The sequence below is a fragment of the Thunnus albacares genome, chromosome 18 (genome assembly GCF_914725855.1).
Source record: "Thunnus albacares chromosome 18, fThuAlb1.1, whole genome shotgun sequence".
In the NCBI taxonomy this organism is placed as follows: Eukaryota; Metazoa; Chordata; class Actinopteri; order Scombriformes; family Scombridae; genus Thunnus; species Thunnus albacares.
Genome location: NC_058123.1, coordinates 735001 through 755589, shown reverse-complemented (window position 1 = coordinate 755589; position 20589 = coordinate 735001). Strand labels below are relative to the sequence as shown.

Below are 20589 nucleotides of genomic sequence, written 5' to 3'. Positions count from 1 at the left end.
GAAGTCAGTGAATTTGTGAATAGCGAGTGTGTAACACGTATGTAGACAGGACAGTAAATACCGTTTCATCCTCCAGTTTGAGGTGCAGGACCGACTCTCCCTCCTTGTAGTCTCTGGTGATCTCTGCAGCCTTCCACACATCTTCAGGGTCGGGGATCCAAACCCGAGTGAACTGAAACAAACACAATCAGGTCCGTTAACAGACAGAATGATAAAGAGATGAACAAACAGCACAACAAACACAAACATAGTATTTCACTTCTCTGTTGATATTAACGGGACTCAAACTGATGATTTTAATTCACTCACTCCAAATATTTGCATGTTTGGCTCTAAAATGTGAGTTTGCTGTCACTTCTTGTACAGAAATATGAACCTGATAGTTACATTTTCTTATTTCTTTATTTAAAGTGTTTGTGTTGTTCTGTGTCGAGCTGTTAAGCAGAAGAATGAACCTGTTCCTGGTTCCTGCTGTAGGTTCCCTGTTAGTTTTCTCTCTCTCACAGTAATGAGATCTAATTACAACTTTCTCTCACAAGTTTTATCTGCTTCTGTAGATAAAGACGTTTCCATCCTGATCAAAGGCTTCATTAGTCTTCACTGATTATCATTAATGTGGAAATTACAGCAGAACAGACCGTCCTCCATCCTGCTCCAACGCTGCCTTTTAACTGGGAGTGTGAAGATGTTCTCCATTAAAATAAAGTATTCGTGTGTAGAGTCATGAAGTGGGCTCCCTGGTTCTATAACATCCTGGCTCCCTGGTTCCAGGAAGTGGAAGTGAAAACTAAATATTTTGGCTTCGTTTAGACAAAAAATTATATATATTTTAACTTCTATTCTACAGCAAATAAGTTATATTATAAATTATATTCTAAGCTCCTGTTGAAATATTAGTGATCAAATATGTCTCCGTCAGTCTCGAGTGTTAATAAACTAGAAGTAGAGATGTGAGACGGTTTGTGAGACGAGCGGAGCTTCTTCAGCCTTTGTTTTACATTCGTTCTGATAATAAACTGATCTGAGAGCAGATGAACTGAGTCAGAACAGAACAACTGATTCATAAACTCCACATTAAACCAGCACAGCAGGACTCTGATTAACAGCCTGAAACCAACAGCGATCAATATTCTGACTCACGCAAGAAGCTCCGATACCGACACGTTCACTCTCACCGAGCACGACGTACCGCTGATTTAAGAACATTTGTTGCTTTCATCAGGTTTCTCTGAGGTATGAATGAAATGTATTTCAGAGTTCAGAGCTGTCATACCAGCTTCTTAAATGTGAATATTTTCTGGTTTCTTTAGTCTTTATGACAGTAAACTGAATGATATTATGAGGGTTTGAGGTGGTTTTGTTGTTTATCGGAGGCTCGAAGCAGGTTTAACTTCCTCCAAACTGTCGATCGCAGCGACATAAAGGAGGAAGTTAACAGAACTGTTTAATCTGAACATTCAGTCACATGTGAGACATAAAAACATTCAAACAGTCAGTTCGGTACCTGAGACATGAAATCACCGGCTTTAATGCAAATCTAACACACACACGTTGTCATAGGTCACTTCTGGGGACATTACATAGACTTGCATTCATTTCCTGGAGACTTAAACTAAACCTAACCTTAACCACTCACCCAATTATCTACTTTTTACTAGATTGGGACACAGCAATCGTCCCCAGTTGTACAAGCCGTCCCCAATTTACTGGTCCAAAGTCTGAAATAAAGTCCCTGAAAGTAGCCTATGACAGACTACACACACACACACACACACACACACACACACACACACACACACGACTGGCTGCTCACGATAAAGACCAAACCTGTTTTATTTAACGAGCTGCAGTTAGTTTCATGTGTTGATATGATGAAGGTCACAGCCTCCTCATCATCACTACACACATCTGATGTTTTCAGCTGCCGTTACACCTCAGACAGGAAGGAGGTGGAAGGAAACACTGGACGTGATGGTGGTAAACCAGTAAATCCCAGTATGTTTTACACCAGCGGGGAGGCCACTAATCATTTACCTGCAGACAGGAAGTGACCCGCTGCTCACCTGAATGTAAAACACAGATTTGATCAACACGCTGAACCAACTTTATTACTAATGTCTCAGTGTGTTTATAGAATATTCTGTTTGTTTTATTGTTGTTTATATATAGTATATAAACAAACAATATCACTAAAGTATTAATGACTCAGAATGATGTCATCTTACAATAACTGTTTTATTTTGAAGGTGAAGTATTTGATCTCATGTATCATTAAAATCAAACATATCAGATAAACTACATTACAAACCAAAATACAACCTCAGTGCAACGTTCATGAGTCATAATTAACTGCTGATTGCAGGAACAAGATCATAAAAGAACCTGAACATTAAAGCTGCAACGATTAAGTTTATTAATCGATTAGTTGCCAACTATGAAATTTATCACCAACTATTCTGATCATTGATTAAAAAATGTCAAATTTCTCTGGTTTCAGCTTCTTGAATGTGAATATTTTCTGGTTTCTTTAATCCTCCGTGACAGTAAACTGAAGTCGTCTTTGGGAAACACTGATTCTGACGTTATAGACCAAACAACTGATTGATTCATTGAGAAAACAATCGACAATGAAAATGATCGTTGGTTGCAGCTCTGGTTCTGGGTTGTGTTCTGGGTTGTGTTCTGGGTTGTGTTCTGGGTTGTGTTCTGGGTTGTGTTCTGGGTTGTGTCTGGTTCTGGGTTGTGTTCTGGGTTGTGTTCTGGGTTGTGTCTGGTTCTGGGTTGTGTTCTGGGTTGTGTCTGGTTCTGGGTTGTGATCTGGGTTGTGTCTGGTTCTGGGTTGTGTTCTGGGTTGTGTTCTGGGTTGTGTTCTGGGTTGTGTCTGGTTCTGGGTTGTGTTCTGGGTTGTGTCTGGTTCTGGGTTGTGTTCTGGGTTGTGTTCTGGGTTGTGTCTGGTTCTGGGTTGTGTTCTGGGTTGTGTCTGGTTCTGGGTTGTGATCTGGGTTGTGTCTGGTTCTGGGTTGTGTTCTGGGTTGTGTCTGATGCAACATGGCTTCACATGGCGAGGAATTAACTGAACGAGCAGAAAGCAGACTGTGAGAAGGTAGAGGATCATCAGCAGGCTGCTGAACAGAAGCCAAACAGCTGCAGCAGATGTTTGGAGGTAGAGGAGGAGCCGTACGACCGATAACAGAAGACACAGCAAGGGATTATCTGTGGAAACTCCTCAGACAGGAAGTCAACCTCGACAGACGCCATCCAAGAAGTAGAGCTGTAGTCTCCTGATCCATTAGTTGATCGATATGCTCTCGTCCGACCAAATTCTCATTGGTCGAATAATCTCCGAGTTACTTTCATCAACAGCTTTCCAGGATTAATCCATTATTTCCTGCGGCGGGGGGGACAGACTAACAAATTACCTGTTTTCACAACTTTGAACTCGTCCAACCTGATGGAGCCTGCTGGGTCTAACTGTACTCAACGGTACCTCAACATTTACTGAATCAGTGTTTCTCCAGTAATTATAACAACAAGAACCCCACAAGGCCAAAATAAAACCAGATATCCATTCATTAGGAAATCAACAGCGTCTGGGAGCCTCTGTGCAGCGCTGCTCTGATACCTGAGTCAACCTCTGGGTCGTTACCTGGGAAACCAATGGCAGCGTAGCTCCGTTAAGGAATACGGTAGTGGGTAATATGTTTGCATAGCGAGTGAGAGAGCGAGCAGCTGAGAAACCGACGGTGAATGCAAGCGGAGCAGAAGGTTTGCAGGAAGATGTCAGTCTGGTAGTAAATGTGCAGTACAGACTCCAGTGTGTCAGTTAATACAGTCTGTAGTTTCTCCAACTGCTGGAAAAGTGAAGGGTGTTGTAAAAGAAAACTGAATAACAGGTTATCATTTGATGTATTTCTTCAATATATCATACATGTTTCAGACAGTGTTTCAGTTCAGTTTAGTGTTAGTTTGTGTGTGCTGTGTCTATTCTAAACTTAGTTCTTTGCTGTGTAAGATGAGGCAGTTGTGTGTCTAACAGTTCAGTTTATTCTGTTATACCTTTACCTGAGCCAGTGATAAGATAAACTGTAGTTATGTAGATGTTTATGTGTAAAACTGATCAGCTTTAGAGGATAGTGTGGTTTGTCCTTAATTTAATATAGTAGTGATGTTATTTTGTGATGTTACTTGGTGCTTATGTACTGTCATATATGGTCGTGAAGAAAGTCTGTTCCTAGGTTAGCTGAACTTTTGACTTATGTTTCTATCTGAGGGTTGCTGACCTGTAAGGTTAGTAAACAGATGTCTTAAATTCTGTACGAGTAGTATTTAAGGGACTGGTTAACCTTTCAGACAAAGAAAAGATAGCTAGGTGGTATCTTTGTCTCCAGAACTATGATGCATTAAACTTCTGATTGTATTATTTGATTACACTAGTTCATAACCTGACAATGCTCTCTTTGTGTGTTTATTGAGTGATCAACAATTTCCCATTACAGTGTTATCTCCACGATGAGCATCAACGTGTCCTCGTCTGTCTCGACTCTACAAACCGACCATTTGAATGTTTTGAGGCTCGGTTTGCATACCTGCCTCCTCTCTGAGGTCACAAACAAGCATCAAATGTTTCCTGTGCAATCAGAGAGCAGAATAAAGACGTTCCTCTTCATCAGCAGCCAGACACCTACTAGATCCACCTGCTTCTACATGAGCAGCTGCTTTATTACTATTTATATTGTTCTGATGTTAAGATAAATATATTCAACCTTTAACCATTTTTCTGTTCACTCCTTCTTTGATCTTTTGCACCAAATTGAATTTTTCACCTCTGATCTGTGATCAATTACAGAGATTTTAAATTTCTCGTTACGACTTGTTGTAAAAAGTTCGTTTTTTAGATTGCGGTGACTTAATTAACGAATCCTTTTCAAGTAGAAGCAGAGTAGTTAGAGGAAGAGATATGTGTCAGAAACAATGTCGGAACTTTTCACTATTTTCTGACATTTTATAAATCAATAATGAACTCCAATCATTGAGAGGATCAGCAGCAGATGAACGGATGATGAATAAGTGTTGGTTGCAGCTCTGATTGAGATGAAGACACAGTTCAGACACTCGACTCATTAATAAAATGATTTAAAGCTAAATAAAGCTGTTGCCTCTCACACTCGGCCTGGAAACAGATATCTGATGACGTCTGTAAATATACAAATATTTCACATTTCTGTGTGTTCATGTTCCAGTGCAGCCAATTAGAGAGGCCCTCTGTTATAATATGACCTCCATCATGTCTGTTGTGTGTTTATCTGGGACACGGTCAGAAACCGTCCAATGACTGAGCAGCATGTCGTCTGCATGTAGAGCATCTCAGCAGGAAACACACACAGTAATGAGGACAGAGACGCCTGAGAGGAAACACCGTCAATACACAAAGCACACAAAACGCACACAAAACACACTGAAAACGCACTGAAAACACACAGAAAACACACAGAAAACACACTGAAAACACACAGAAAACGCACTGAAAACACAGAAAACACACAGAAAACACACTGAAAACGCACTGAAAACACACACAAAACACACAGGAAAACGCACTGAAAACACACACAAAACACACAGAAAACGCACTGAAAACGCACTGAAAACGCACAGGAAACGCACTGAAAACACACAAAACACACAGAAAACACACTGAAAACGCACTGAAAACACACAGAAAACACACAGAAAACACACAGAAAACGCACAGAAAACACACTGAAAACACACAGAAAACACACTGAAAACACACTGAAAACACACTGAAAACACACAGAAAACACACTGAAAACACACTGAAAACACACAGAAAACACACTTGAAACATACAGAAAACACACAGAAAACGCACTGAAAACACACAGAAAACACACTCGAAACACACAGAAAACACACTTGAAACATACAGAAAACACACAGAAAACGCACTGAAAACACACAGAAAACACACTCGAAACACACAGAAAACACACAGAAAACATACAGAAAACGCACTTGAAACATACAGAAAACACACTGAAAACACACTCAAAACATACAGAAAACGCACTTGAAACATACAGAAAACACACTGAAAACACACTCAAAACATACAGAAAACACACTGAAAACACACAGAAAACACACTTGAAACATACAGAAAACACACAGAAAACGCACTTGAAACATACAGAAAACACACTGAAAACGCACTTGAAACATACAGAAAACACACAGAAAACGCACTGAAAACACACAGAAAACACACTCGAAACACACAGAAAACACACTGAAAACACACTGAAAACACACAGAAAACGCACAGAAAACGCACTCGAAACATACAGAAAACACACTGAAAACACACTGAAAACACACAGAAAACACACTCGAAACACACAGAAAACACACTGAAAACACACAGAAAACGCACAGAAAACGCACTCGAAACATACAGAAAACATACAGAAAACGCACTTGAAACATACAGAAAACGCACTTGAAACATACAGAAAACACACTGAAAACACACAGAAAACGCACAGAAAACACACTCAAAACATACAGAAAACATACAGAAAACGCACTGAAAACACACTCAAAACATACAGAAAACATACAGAAAACGCACTTGAAACATACAGAAAACACACTGAAAACACACTCAAAACATACAGAAAACACACTGAAAACACACTGAAAACACACAGAAAACACACTTGAAACATACAGAAAACACACTGAAAACACACTGAAAACACACAGAAAACACACTGAAAACACACTGAAAACACACAGAAAACACACTTGAAACATACAGAAAACACACTGAAAACACACTGAAAACACACAGAAAACGCACTTGAAACATACAGAAAACACACTGAAAACACACTGAAAACACACAGAAAACACACTGAAAACACACAGAAAACACACAGAAAACACACTTGAAACATACAGAAAACACACAGAAAACGCACTGAAAGCACACAGAAAACACACAGAAAACGCACTTGAAACACACAGAAAACACACTGAAAACACACAGAAAATGCACTTGAAACATACAGAAAACACACTGAAAACACACTCGAAACACAGAAAACACACTGAAAACGCACTTGAAACATACAGAAAACGCACAGAAAACGCACTTGAAACATACAGAAAACGCACAGAAAACACACTTGAAACATACAGAAAACGCACAGGAAACGCACTGAAAACACACAGAAAACGCAGAAAACGCACTGAAAACACACTGGAAACACACTGAAAACACACTCGAAACATACAGAAAACGCACAGAAAACATTCTTGAAACATACAGAAAACGCACAGGAAACGCACTGAAAACACACAGAAAACGCACTGAAAACACACTGAAAACGCACAGAAAACACACTGAAAACACACTGAAAACACACTGAAAACACACTGAAAACGCACAGAAAACACACTGAAAACACACTGAAAACACACTGAAAACGCACAGAAAACGCACAGAAAACACACTGAAAACACACTCGAAACATACAGAAAACACACAGAAAACACACTTGAAACATACAGAAAACACACTGAAAACGCACAGGAAACGCACTGAAAACACACTGAAAACGCACTGAAAACACACTGAAAACGCACTGAAAACACAGAAAACATACAGGAAACGCACTGAAAACACACTGAAAACACACTGAAAACACACAGGAAACGCACCATCTCAAACTGACGACACAGAGGAAACTGTGTGTGGGAGCAGAGTTTCTAGGAAGGTGATGGAGGCAAACATGAGATATTAATAGATGACCATAAGCTATTGTCTAAAATAAATCAATTTGCATAAGAAGCCTGTATTCAGTTAAAAAGTAACGTGGAGGTTTTGGACCTGCAGCAGTTTACAGGACTGTCAGGACTCCTTCAGAAAACTATAATGAATCAACAGCTGCTGTCTTTTAGTTTCCCAGAATAAACTGAGAGGAGCTTTAATCAATATTTGTATTAATTTAATGGAACTGAATGAAGCTTTGAATCAAAGTGAACTGATTCTATGGTGATTTCAAGCCCAAAACTAAAAAGAAGGTGATTTTAAAACTGAAAAAATATGAGAAGAAAAACTGTAACTACAAACTATCAGAGCTAACGACGGCTAACTCTGGACTCAGCAGTAGCTATTAGACAGACATGCTAACGTTAGCAGCTTACGTTACAACACACACACACACACACACACACACACACACACACACCCTCCAAACTCTTTATATACAGAGTATCTGTCTTACTGCAGCTCCATGTACATGCTGTCATGTAATATAACGTGATATAATGTAATATAACGTGATATAACGTGATATAATGTGATATAACATGATATAATGTAATATAACTTGATATAACGTGATATAATGTGATATAACATGATGTAATGTGATATAATATAAAGTAAAGCTTCAACATGAGCAGACAGACTCTCTCTGACAGGGGGAGGAGTTTGGTTTACGGTCAATTAATCCCAGAACAAAGCAGAGAGAACAAAGTATAAAAAGCCTGCAGCAGGAGCTGGTGTCTGGGAGGAAGAGGAGGAGGAGGAGGAGGAGGGGGGGGAGGAAGAGGAGGAGGAGGAGGAGGGGGGGGGGGTATTAGGAGGGAGGGGTGGAAACGAGCCTAACGGCAGAGCAGAAGTTGTTGTGCAGGTTTGTCTGACAGACAGGAACAACGTTAAACCTGCTGCAGAACAACAAACCTGTTCTTAAAAAGGTCAAATACGCCTGAAACCAACAAACTCAGAGTCAGTGATGATCAGCTGTACATCTGATCATTGATCAACCGTTAATCAATCGACAGGAAATTCATCTGATAATCAATCGTTTGTCAGTTTTTACAGAAAAAGGCAAAATGATCTGATTCTGGTCTGATCATAAACTGAATATCTGACTATTAACATCTTACTCAGACATTTAATGGATCCGCTGATCAATCAATGAATTAATGAAAATAACCATCAGATGTATTGATAATGAAACATAATCATTAGTTACAGCCGTATAGGAATGTTGAAATTGTAAAAAGGAGGAAGTATTGCTGTTATGATTTGGGATTCATTCTGTTTTTATTACATGTACATGTAATAAAAGATCTTACAGTTGTGAGGAATTGATTAATTGATAAATGATCAATAGTTGCAGCTGTGCTCTCATGTACCACAAAGACAAACATCAAACTCTCTCATTGGAGACGCTGAAACCAGAAAATATTTTCACTTTAAAAATGAGTGAAAGTGTTTATCTGATGATCAGATTAGTTGCAGATTAATTTTCTGTCAATCAGCTGATTGATTAGGTCCTGACGGCTGCTGTGACTCTCTCTCTGTCTTTCTGTCTCTCTCTCTGTCTCTCTCTGTCTCTCTCCCCCTCTCTCTCTCTCTGTCTCTCTCTCTCTGTCTCTCTCTCTCTCTCTCTCTCTCTCTCTCTGTCTCTCTGTCTCTCTCTCTCTCTCTCTCTCTCTCTGTCTCTCTCTGTCTCTCCCCCTCTCTCTCTCTCTCTCTCTCTCTCTCTCTCTCCCTAGTCACTCTGCACAGGTGAGGCGCTGCTGAGGCTCCGCCCAGCCATGTGTCAGCACGATGACATCATCGGCCTCCAGGCGAAGGCTGGGTGTGTCCGACAGGAAGTCGGGACGCCGCCTGTCGAGGAAACTTTGACCTGAAAGTGACAGCAGCAGGAAACCAGATACACACCGGCCTCAACAGCTATTATTGATTATTGATTAACCGCTTCAGTCATTACTGAGGATTCACTGCTTCTCTTTGTCTCACATGATGATAAACTCAACTTCTTCACATTCAAAGTTTAACTGATCAAAGATATTGATCATTAGTTGCCTTCATTTAATTGATTGATTCAGAGTTACTGAGACTTGAAGACCTTTTAGAATAATATTTAATACCAGCTTCATCATCATCATCTTCATAATCTGAATTTCTATCAGATGATATTTTCTGTACAATGAACTGTGATTGATTCATTGATTAGTGGATTGTAAGACAATTAACAGGTTAATATTTTACTGATCGATCTATTGTGTCATTTTTACGTCAAACATTTGATGGTTTCAGATTCTCAGACGTCAGATTTTGTAACAACTTTGATTCTTTTTCTACATCATCTGCTGTCACGTGTACGACGAGAGGAAATAATAATAATAATAATAATAATAATAAGACATTTTATTGATACGGAGCTTTTATGATTTCATGTCTCAGGTGTTTCAGGTGCATCAATATCAGTGTTTGTTAGTTTGTCAACATTCTGACCAACGAAGATCCAAACAGGATCAAAAATATTATAAAATATTATAATATTATAAAATATGATATATGTTAAATGTTTCAGAAACTCAAAGACGAAGCAGGAGAAGCTGAAACTGAAACTGATGAATCAATTATCAGAGTAGTTGCTGATTATTTTCCTGCTGATCATCCACCACCCCGACCTCCTAAAGTATTGATCCATTAATCAATCAACACATCATCAACTATTTAGAGAACTGATTAGTTGTTTCTCCTCCACTAATAATAATAATAATAATAATAATAATAATAATAATAATAATGATAATAATAATAATAATAATAATAATAATGATAATAATAATAAACAAGTGTTTTTATTCTTCTTTGTGCAGTTTGTTTGTTCTCGACTCAAACTGCAGGTTTATGACATCACAACTAGTTCTGAGCCAATCGTGGTCCAGTGTTCAACGTACACAGTGTGATGAAGATGAAGTTCCCAGTGAAGAAGGAAACATCTGGACTTACAGCTGCGACCAGTATGGAAACATTTAACTGGATCAGCTGACAGTCTGTATATCATGTCTTCTGTATTATGTACAGTAGTGAGAGACGTAAGAAACATTCAGTTCACTGTAATATGAAGTTTTTCTATGAGAATAAACTGAATGACCCCCCCCACACACACACACACACACACACACACACACACAGAGGGGCTCTCTGGTGTTTCAGGATAATCCAGCTCTGCAAGAACCAAAACCTGACTCTGATTCAAACATTCCTGCTGCAGCACACACACACACACACACACACGCACGCACACACACACACACTCACACACACACACACACACACACAAACACACTCACACACACACTCGCACACAAACACACACACACACACACATTCACACATGCACGCACACATGCACGCACAAACACTCGCACACACACACACACACTCGCACACACACACACACACTCACACATGCACGCACAAACACTCGCACACACACACACACACTCACACACACACTCACACATGCACGCACAAACACTCGCACACAAACACACACACACACACACACTCGCACACTCACACACACACACACTCTGCAGGTTCACTTTAGCCTCACTGCTAATCGTTATTTTCATTATTGATTCATTCAGCCTGAAAACCTCCAGATAAACTGCAGATAATCAATAATCAGTAATCAATAAGCGAGTGATATCTGCAGGTTTATCAGAGTCACTGGATCCTGGATCCTGGATCCGGTCTGATCATTCATACAGGAAAGCAGCTCAGATGAATCCATGACTCAGCAGACTGGCGGCAGGAAACAGATGGAGCGGCGGGATTGAAGCTGCCGCCTGCAGCTCTGGATTATTCAGTCTCACAGGGGGTGAAGAGGATTTAAGTGGCCCTACTTAATGATGCGGACTACAGAGTCCAGCAGGAGGATTACAGAGCCGCTGTCTCAATCAAAGCTCTGCCTCCAGATAAACGCTCAGACGCTTCATCTCCATCGGAAGCCATCAGGACGTTTACGCTCCGAAACTCACAAATCTGCAGCCAGTAGAGCAGAGATCTGCAATCTGATCATTACCATCCTGATTGATTGATCAGTGTTCTGGTGGATCCTCACATGTCAGAGACACCAAAGAAACCAGAAAATATCCACATTTAACCAGCTGGAAACAGAGAATCTGACTCAGAACGATTAATCGATTATAAAAATAGTTGTTAATTAATATTTCTGTTGATCGGCTGATCGTTGCACAACTTTAATTAATCGTTTATCAAATAAATCTGTCAAACAGAGTCTCCAGTTTTAATCACATGGAAGATTCTTCAAACAGAAAAGAGAAAACATGTTGAATATCTGCAGAAGTCCAGAAGAAGTCGTTTCAACATGAGATGTAATTAAACTACAAACATGAAGATGCGGTTTAATCGCTGAGGTCATGTGACTCGTCTGAGCAGCTATTTAAAGACGGAGGTGTGTCTGAACGTCATCAGTGTGACCACAAACACTCACAAACAAACAGCTCAGATAAACACACCTCACTATTATAAAAGGTGCTTTTATCACGGTGCCAACTTTAATGTTTTAACTGATCCATGAAACGTTCCTATTAGATTAATAACAATATTCATAACTGTAAAGATTTGACAGATGACTTGATCAGCAGTGTATTAATAAATAATTATTACTGTTATTATCGGTTCATGTGGTGATTATTTTCTTGATTAATGGATTAATGATGGGCTGCAAAGGTATTGATTAATGTCCATCAGGTGTTCATGTGTCTTGTTTTGTTCAACCAACAGTTCAAAAACAATTAATCACTTCATCAATTAACAGAATGAATCAGCAACTATTCAGTGTTGTTCAGTGGAGGCTCCTGCAGCTGTGACGAGTTTCAATAACATCTGTTAGTATCATGTAGAATATTTATAGAGAGATGTCTGACTGGATCAATAGTCGATCAATAGAAAATTCATCTGTTTAGTTTCAGTCATTTTTGAAGCTTCTTCAATGTGAATATTTTCTGTTTCTTTAGTCTCTGATGACGTCATCTTGGACTCTGGAAACACTGATCCACATTTTATGGACCAAACAACTAATCGATTAATCGAGAAAATAATCCACAGATTAACTGATGATGAAAATAATCGTTAGTTGCAGATCAATCACTCAGACTTCAGCAACGGAGTGACGTAACTGACACACGTGGGGCCAAAACAAGGAGAAAAAAAATGAACGAGCACGAGGAGTTTCAAACATCTGCACCAGATGAGGTCACGTGACATCAGTGATTTGGAGGCAGTTCAGATTTATAAAGCTGGATGAAGAGCAGAGTGATAACCGTGATAAATACATGCAAACACACCGACATCACCCACCGTTATAACCATTACACCCATTACCACCAGTTACCAGAGGGACAGAGTGCACAGTGAACTCACGTTTCTCCGTTTTCCGGTTATGCTAACCTATTGTTGCTAACTTTGCAGCTAACCTGCTTCACTTTAGCAGCACTTGGGGAAACAGCAGACGTGACTTTTTAGCATTTATTAACTGTTAAACTGTAGTCTGTTCTGTACATTTACTGCCAGACTGAAGACTTACCGTTAACCCTTTTCCTCTGCTCCGCTCGCATCCACCGTCACTTTCCCGCCGCTCTTTCCCCGCTCGCTACGCAAACATACCCCGCTGCCCTATTCCTCAACACAGTTACGCTACCGATATTTAGCGTTATTTTTGGCATTAAAAATATCTTTTGGCCTGGCGGGGGTTCGTTGGTATTATTACAGGAGAAACGCTGATTCAGTAACCGTTCAGTAACCGTTGAGTCTAGTTAGACCTAGCAGGCTCCATCAGGTTGGGCAGTTCAAAGTTGTGAAAACACACACTCACAGGAAATAATGGATTAATCCTGGAAAGCTGTTGATGTAGCACTTCTCCTTATAAAAATAACACGGAGATTATTCGACCAATGAAAATTTAGTTGGACGAGAACATATCGACCAACTAATCGACCAGCAGACTACAGCACTAATTATATCCTCATTATGATGATTATTTCGTATATTATAGTATATTATTCATTATATTTTGTGAAAGCACCAGTACTCATTGTTAGTATGACTTTTATCTGACCATATGTATTTTACTGATTTTGGGTGTTGGACATGTGACATAAACATTCCATAATCTGCATGTCATTTTAGGTAATATGGTATAGCCCTTCTGGGGGGGACCTTTTAAATACAAATAATGGGTCCATGGTCAAGATTGGAACTGTTCCAGATGTGGTATGTTGTGACACATAATATGTTGTGAGGTAGCTGTCAATCACTTGATGGATGGCCCTAAGTGAATTAGTGCCCATGGAGAACCTATGGTAACCCTGAGTTGTGCACCGACAGTGGTACGTTACCCAGACCATCTTTGTATATGGAATGGACCCGATGGCCATCGTCTAATAAACGTCTTCAAAATAAGAACTTCGCCAGCTCTTCCTTTGAGCGATACATCTTCACACATCCTTCCTTTCACTCATCCCTGCGTTACTGTCACTACATCGATATCTTATTCATATCATGATATTTGATTCTGTCGCTGCTCTGTATGATAATAACTGATGAGAAGAAGTCTCATATTTTACTAGTAAATCATGACGCCAGTTAGAATTGATGCCAGCGATGCTTTTAGTTTGTAGATAAACGTGTTTATGATTCATCCTAAACTTCAAATCCAACTGAAACATTTCAGCTCAAACATAAAGGGAACTTTTGATGGTATTAAATGTTGTAACTGTTTTTGACGATATCGTCCAGCTGCACACGTATACAACAATAACGTGATGTGAGCGACAGTCCCATCAGAAACATGGCCGCCGGCCGCCGGCAGACACGCAGGATTTATCTGCTGAGGAGTCGGCAGACACAACAGATGATGAGGATGATGTCACCGCTGTCGTTCTCCTCCATGTTTGTTGTCAGCGAGCTGTGAGGCGCCGACGCCGAACAATGACGACAGGCGAGAAACGAGACGTTAAAAAAACCACATGAAGTCCGATCAGAGCGTCTGAATCACATCTGCAAACACATCAATATCTGATTTGGTTTGTTTTACATCTGAAAATTCAGATCTGAGTCACTTTGAGATTTTCAGCCTGTGATGTGAACGAAGACGACTGACTGACATCAGAGAATATATTAACGCAGCTTTAAAATGAGTCATATTGAGAAACTGTTAGTTGTATAAAGTTCCTGCTGTGTGGTGAGTTAAACCAACATGAAGGTGAAATCAGCGGAATGGCCCTTTAAGGCATCAGTTCAATAACAAGTGTTTTGCAGCTGATACTGACAGTGAGTGATTTCCAGGCAGGAAATACTGGACTATAATACAAATACAAAGCCTCAAACTAAAAACAAACATTGATTCAACAAGTCAGAAAAGACTCTTTGGGGATTTATTTTATATCAATGTACTACAGTTTGACTAATTCCTGATCAGCGGCTTTTAATCCCAAATTAGTTGATTAACAATCCATCAGACTACAGTACTGACTCTGCCCTGTATGATTTATAAATGCAAATCATTTATAGTTTAGCAAACTCAGTTTTCTTTCACATTTTGTAAATATGTAAAGTTTGTCGCCTGCAGGTGGCTGCTGCACCTGCCGCCCAGTCAGCAGCAGAACTCCGTTCAAAAAACTATAAATTAAGATTAAAGCGTCGCTAATGACAAATCAGCACATCGTCTCATTAAATAACTCAATACAGGACCTCCTTCCGGTCTGCTGCTGCATTCGGCTTATATATAACCCACTATACAGCTGTAATGTTGATCATATTTGTCCTTTTGTCGGCTGTAAATGCAGCCGCCGCGCTGCCTGCAGACGCTACCTGGTTGTGCAGAGAACAGGTGACTCACGACTGTAAGTTTGACTGAAATAACATGAAGTTTGGTTGATGTCGGATGAACTCGGGAGTGAATTCAGGCCTGTTCGGTTCAAAATACGCTGAACAGAGTTTGTTAATGGAGTTAAAGTGTCTGCAGGTAGCTTCCACTTCTCTGTTTTAATCATGTTTGTGCGTTTGTTTCACAGGTGAACTCACCTTTGTGTACAACTCGTTCACAGACATCGTCCTGCTCGTTTCCCCCAAACTACTGCGGAGGTTAAGAGTCCATAATAATCCTGTTCAGGTCCGAGTTTCTTCCTCTAAAGCAGGTGAAACACCTCGCAGCTCCTGGTGCGCATGTCCCCCCGCTGGAGCGGCAGGTGTCCCGCAGGAGTTTCGGTCAGTTTCTCCGGTGTTCCCTCCGATAATCCAGTCCGCGGTGTTTCTGTAGTTTACACGCGCTCGAAGACACGCGAGGAAACCGTGAATAAACACGTGAAACGACCACGAATAACGTCAGAAACCAGCGGCGGTTCGATAACACGGCGGCCGTCCGTGTACTTCCTGACGGCGGGGAGTTACTCTCACACAGCCCGGTCTGCTTCCTGGAGGACAGCCAGGTTTCTACTGTACACACACACACACACACACACACACACACACACACACACACACACATCACTGGTTCCCAGCATGAGGCTCGGGGCCCACAAAGGGTCTCAACATAAGTCTGAGGGGTCGGAGGATATTATTATTATTATTATTATTATTATTATTATTATTTTTATATTTTTATATTTTCTATATTGTCTATTTTTCTTTTTTGTATTTAGCCTATTTTTTTATTTTACTTTATTATCATTATTATTATTACTTTATTCACATATTTAAGATATTAATTGCTTTCTTTCTTTCTTTTTTAAATTTTCTTTAATTTTTTTTAATGTCAATTTTATTTTCCGTCATTTTTTATCAAATTTTCCTTAAAGGTGCAATATGCAAGAATTATGTATGAATTTCAGTTTAAAATATTAAAAAATGAACTAAAATGATCACCAGAATGTGAAGAAATAACAGTTTTGAGTTTATTTCAAAGACGTCTGTGTGTTGTGTCGCAGAGATATCGGCTGGTTTGCATCTCTTAATTTATTATTCTTTGATTTATTCCAGCAAACGTCTGCAGATGCTCTCTAACAGAAGACAACACATCACAAACTAATGTGACTCTTAAATGCTCCGTCTCGTTAGCACTGAGTTGATGTTGATATCATACTCAGTCCTCGTTACCTAGTTTGCTAGCTAACAGAGCACTGATGATGCGTTATTGATTAGCGTAGCGTAGCTTAATGGACACCTCAACTGTCTGGTGTAACGCTGCCCCCAGCTGGTTTGGAGTGTGGAGCCTGTAAATGTCCTGGACATGACAGATGTGCACGTGTTCTGCACACTGATTACTGAAGATCTTCTTCCAAACATATAAATAATCTGCTTTTTCCACAACAAAAGTTCAACCGGACGTTTCCTCCCTCACTGTGACGTCTCAGTGTTTGTTCTCTGGAGGCTTCGAGTCTCCACATCACGCTCCTGTCGGTTGAATACTGGAACACGATTGGCTCCAAACTAGTTGTGATGTCACAGGTTAACCTGAGATTTAAGGTGAACTCAGAGACGCTTTGAAAACAAACTCAGCACCGAGAAGAAGAAGAAGAAGAAGAAGAAGAAGAAGAAGAAGAACATCACCGTCCAGAAGAACCAGAAACGCTGGTTTATGGGTGGAGCAGTCTAATTATTTCCAGCGTGTTTCTCTGTGATATTTATGCATGTTGATTGATCGAGACATTGATTGTCTCGGGTGATCGAGCATATTTTTACACACCTGTACGCCATCACTCATTACTACATTAACTGTGTTTGCATGTTGTCATGAACCTGATGAAGCGCTGAGAGAAAAGCTCCACCAGTGCTATACTGGTATTTATGTTTGTTGTGATGTCATTTCCTGTTGTATCTTTAAATGCTTCATATCCCTAAAAATCTGTACAACCTCATCTAAAAGGTTGTTTAAGCCAATAAACCATCATGATGACAAAAGTGTTGAAATTGTGTCTTAAATTTTAAAAAAAAAGCAAAAATCAGACGTGTTTCAAATTTTACTAAAATAAACAAAACATGTCGATCCAAAACGATTCTGAATGTAGAAACATGAACAAAATATTTCTTATCACTCCAGAAGTTATTTGAACTACACAAGGCGCCCTCTCACGCCGCACGTAGCTGATGACATCATCAACTTGTGACGTGAGCGTACGACGTGATGACGCCAGAGACGAATGTTCTCACTGTTATGTTTTTTTTTAAATTTTTTATTTCTGACCAGTTTAAACCGGATTAAACAACCAACGACACCAGTTTCAAAGATCCCTGATCGTATCTCTACAGGTTGAGAGGTTGGTTGTTTTATTTTTTTATTATTATATCAGTTTCCGTCTGCTGCTGATGATGTCATAGTGATGTCATCAGGAAATGATATAAACCCAACTGATTCTCATTCTCTGGTTCTCGTTTCCACACATTGATATGAAAAACTCTCTGAATTATGATTTCACTTCTTTTATGAATGTAGTGGAGTCACTGCAGACTGTAGAGAGTTTTATTACTTTATTAGTTTTTATTATATTTGTTTTATTTTGTTAATGTGTTCAAATTACACAACATAAAGTCTTTATACAGTTTAACACCATGAAATCATTTTTGGACAAATTATTGTTGTTGTTTTCTAACCTGTAAGTAAAGTTCCTCTACACATATCAGACTCTTTTATTGTCTTAATTCTTTTATTACCGTCATGTTTTTCATGTTTTTTTTAATTTATATTTATGTTTCTATATTTATATGTTTATGTTTCTTTTCCATTTCCTGTCATCACCCCGTCATCCATGTTTAAAGTTCTGAGAAAATAAACCTCTAACATTCAGGCTGCGTTACAAACTGCAGGTGTGGAGTTTGAAACAAAGACGTGGCTTTACCTGCAGGTGCATTATGGGAAATGTAGGATCTGGTGTTTTTTTGGACTAAAAGTCAGGATGTCTCCACCTGCTGCACTGATTTGTTGTGAGTCATTCAACTTTATGGAAGTATGATACTAACTCACTGGAGTTTGATTAATACTGGCTGTATAAACTTTATTTATTTCTTCTGACATTTATTAATTTTTTTGCCCGTTGTGGTGAAACACTGGAAACTGTCTTCAAGTCTCTTATAATCTTCAACAAACTTTTATAGGAATTCATTTATAGATGAACTAATTAACAATATATGAAACTGTTCAAATGATCTCAACATCAACCAGCTGCAACTTTTAAAAGTACCAATACAGTAAAAGTACATAGTATTATGAGCTTGATGTAGTTAAAGTATTGCAGTAAAAGTACATAAGTATTATGAGCTTGATGTAGTTAAAGTATTGCAGTAAAAGTACATAAGTATTATGAGCTTGATGTAGTTAAAGTATTGCAGTAAAAGTACATAAGTATTATGAGCTTGATGTAGTTAAAGTATTGCAGTAAAAGTAGTGGTTTGGTCCCTCTGACTGATATATTATTATATATGACATCATTAGATTATTAATAGTGAAGCATCAGTGTTAGAGCAGCATGTTACTGTTGTAGCTGCTGGAGGTGGAGCTAGTTTACACTACTTTATATACAGTTAGCTAGTTTAGTCCAGTGGTTCCCAACCTAGGGGTCGGGCCCCTCCAAAGGGTCAGCAGATAAATCTGAGGGGTGGTGAGATGATTAATGGGAGAGGAAAGAAGAAAAAACAAAGTTCTGATACACAAATCTGTTTTCAGTTTTTGGACTTTTTCTCTAATCTTTGATTTTTGCTGAAATATTGGATCATTTGAACATTTATTGAAATGAAAGCATGTGAGAAGTTTAGAGGGAAAAATCACTATTTGGTGGAGCTGTTAACAACTCATAGACATGTGAAATGTGACCCCGACTACACACTGCTTTTTGTAAGACGTCAAAAGACAAAAAGGTTGGAAACCACTGGTTTCATCTTTAACAATGTGTTGTATTTTAAAAGCTTGTTATATTATCCATTGTGTCAAATCTTCATCTGAAAAGTAACTAAAGCTGTCAAATAAATGTAGTGGAGTAGAAAGTACAATATTTCCCTCTGAAATGTAGAAAGTAGCATCACATGGAAATACTCCAGTAAAGTAATGAAGTATATTTTAAGTATTTGAATATTTCTTCCAGCACGTCTGTGTTAAACATGTTCAGAGTAACAAGGTCCTCTGAGAGGAGTCTTATCTGCGGTTGTGTAACTTGCTGATAGTGTTATAAAGAAATGTTCTTTGACTTGAACATTAACCTGCAGATGACTGCTGTCGCCTCTGACAGGATACATGTGCTGTAACAGACAGTACGACTGTTACAGAGTGATAAAAACAGCTCCTACCTTGGAATAAGGGTGATAATCGCCGGCCATCCTCTCGGGTGAATCAATAGATCCTCATCTGCAGGTAGTTCTCCTGTTAGAAGAAGCTCGGGATCATTGTGTGTGTGTGTGTGTGCAGCGTTAGATCAGCTGACTGACTGACTGTGGGAAGCAGGATCATTCAGACCTGTCTGAGCAAATCTCTGATTCTTACATCAGGTAATCAGCGTCCACTCCCAAAACCACTCCCTCTGCAGGTATGAGCTGTTTACCTGCTGACGACTGTGACGAGACGCCGGTCCACCCACAGCAGCTATTATCATCCTGCCACAACCGTGAAGCCACGAGAACAAATAGCTTCTTAAACAGAAGGGAACTTTAAACTCCTTCTGTTCTGGCAGCGTAGCTCA

General features: G+C 39.4%; 1 protein-coding gene across 5 annotated transcripts in view; it reads right to left on the bottom strand.

Annotated features, from left to right (window-relative positions):
* Positions 1-20313, bottom strand: part of myo5b (myosin VB) — a 57933-nt gene extending 37620 nt beyond the window's left edge. For 3 of the 5 annotated variants that reach the window (XR_006398758.1, XM_044333096.1, XM_044333097.1), the window contains exons 1-2: positions 20201-20313; positions 62-172 (exon numbers count right to left, since the gene is read on the bottom strand). Coding sequence is in view for 3 of the 5 variants with exons in the window: in XM_044333096.1 (XP_044189031.1) it covers positions 62-172; positions 20201-20230 (141 nt within the window). In the remaining 2 variants the exon portion in view is untranslated. Of the gene's footprint in view, positions 1-61; positions 173-13451; positions 13488-15949; positions 16298-20200 lie in introns of those variants that run through there. The other 2 variants (XM_044333098.1, XM_044333099.1) reach the window with 2 other exon arrangements.
* Between the last annotated feature and the right edge of the window lie 276 nt (positions 20314-20589).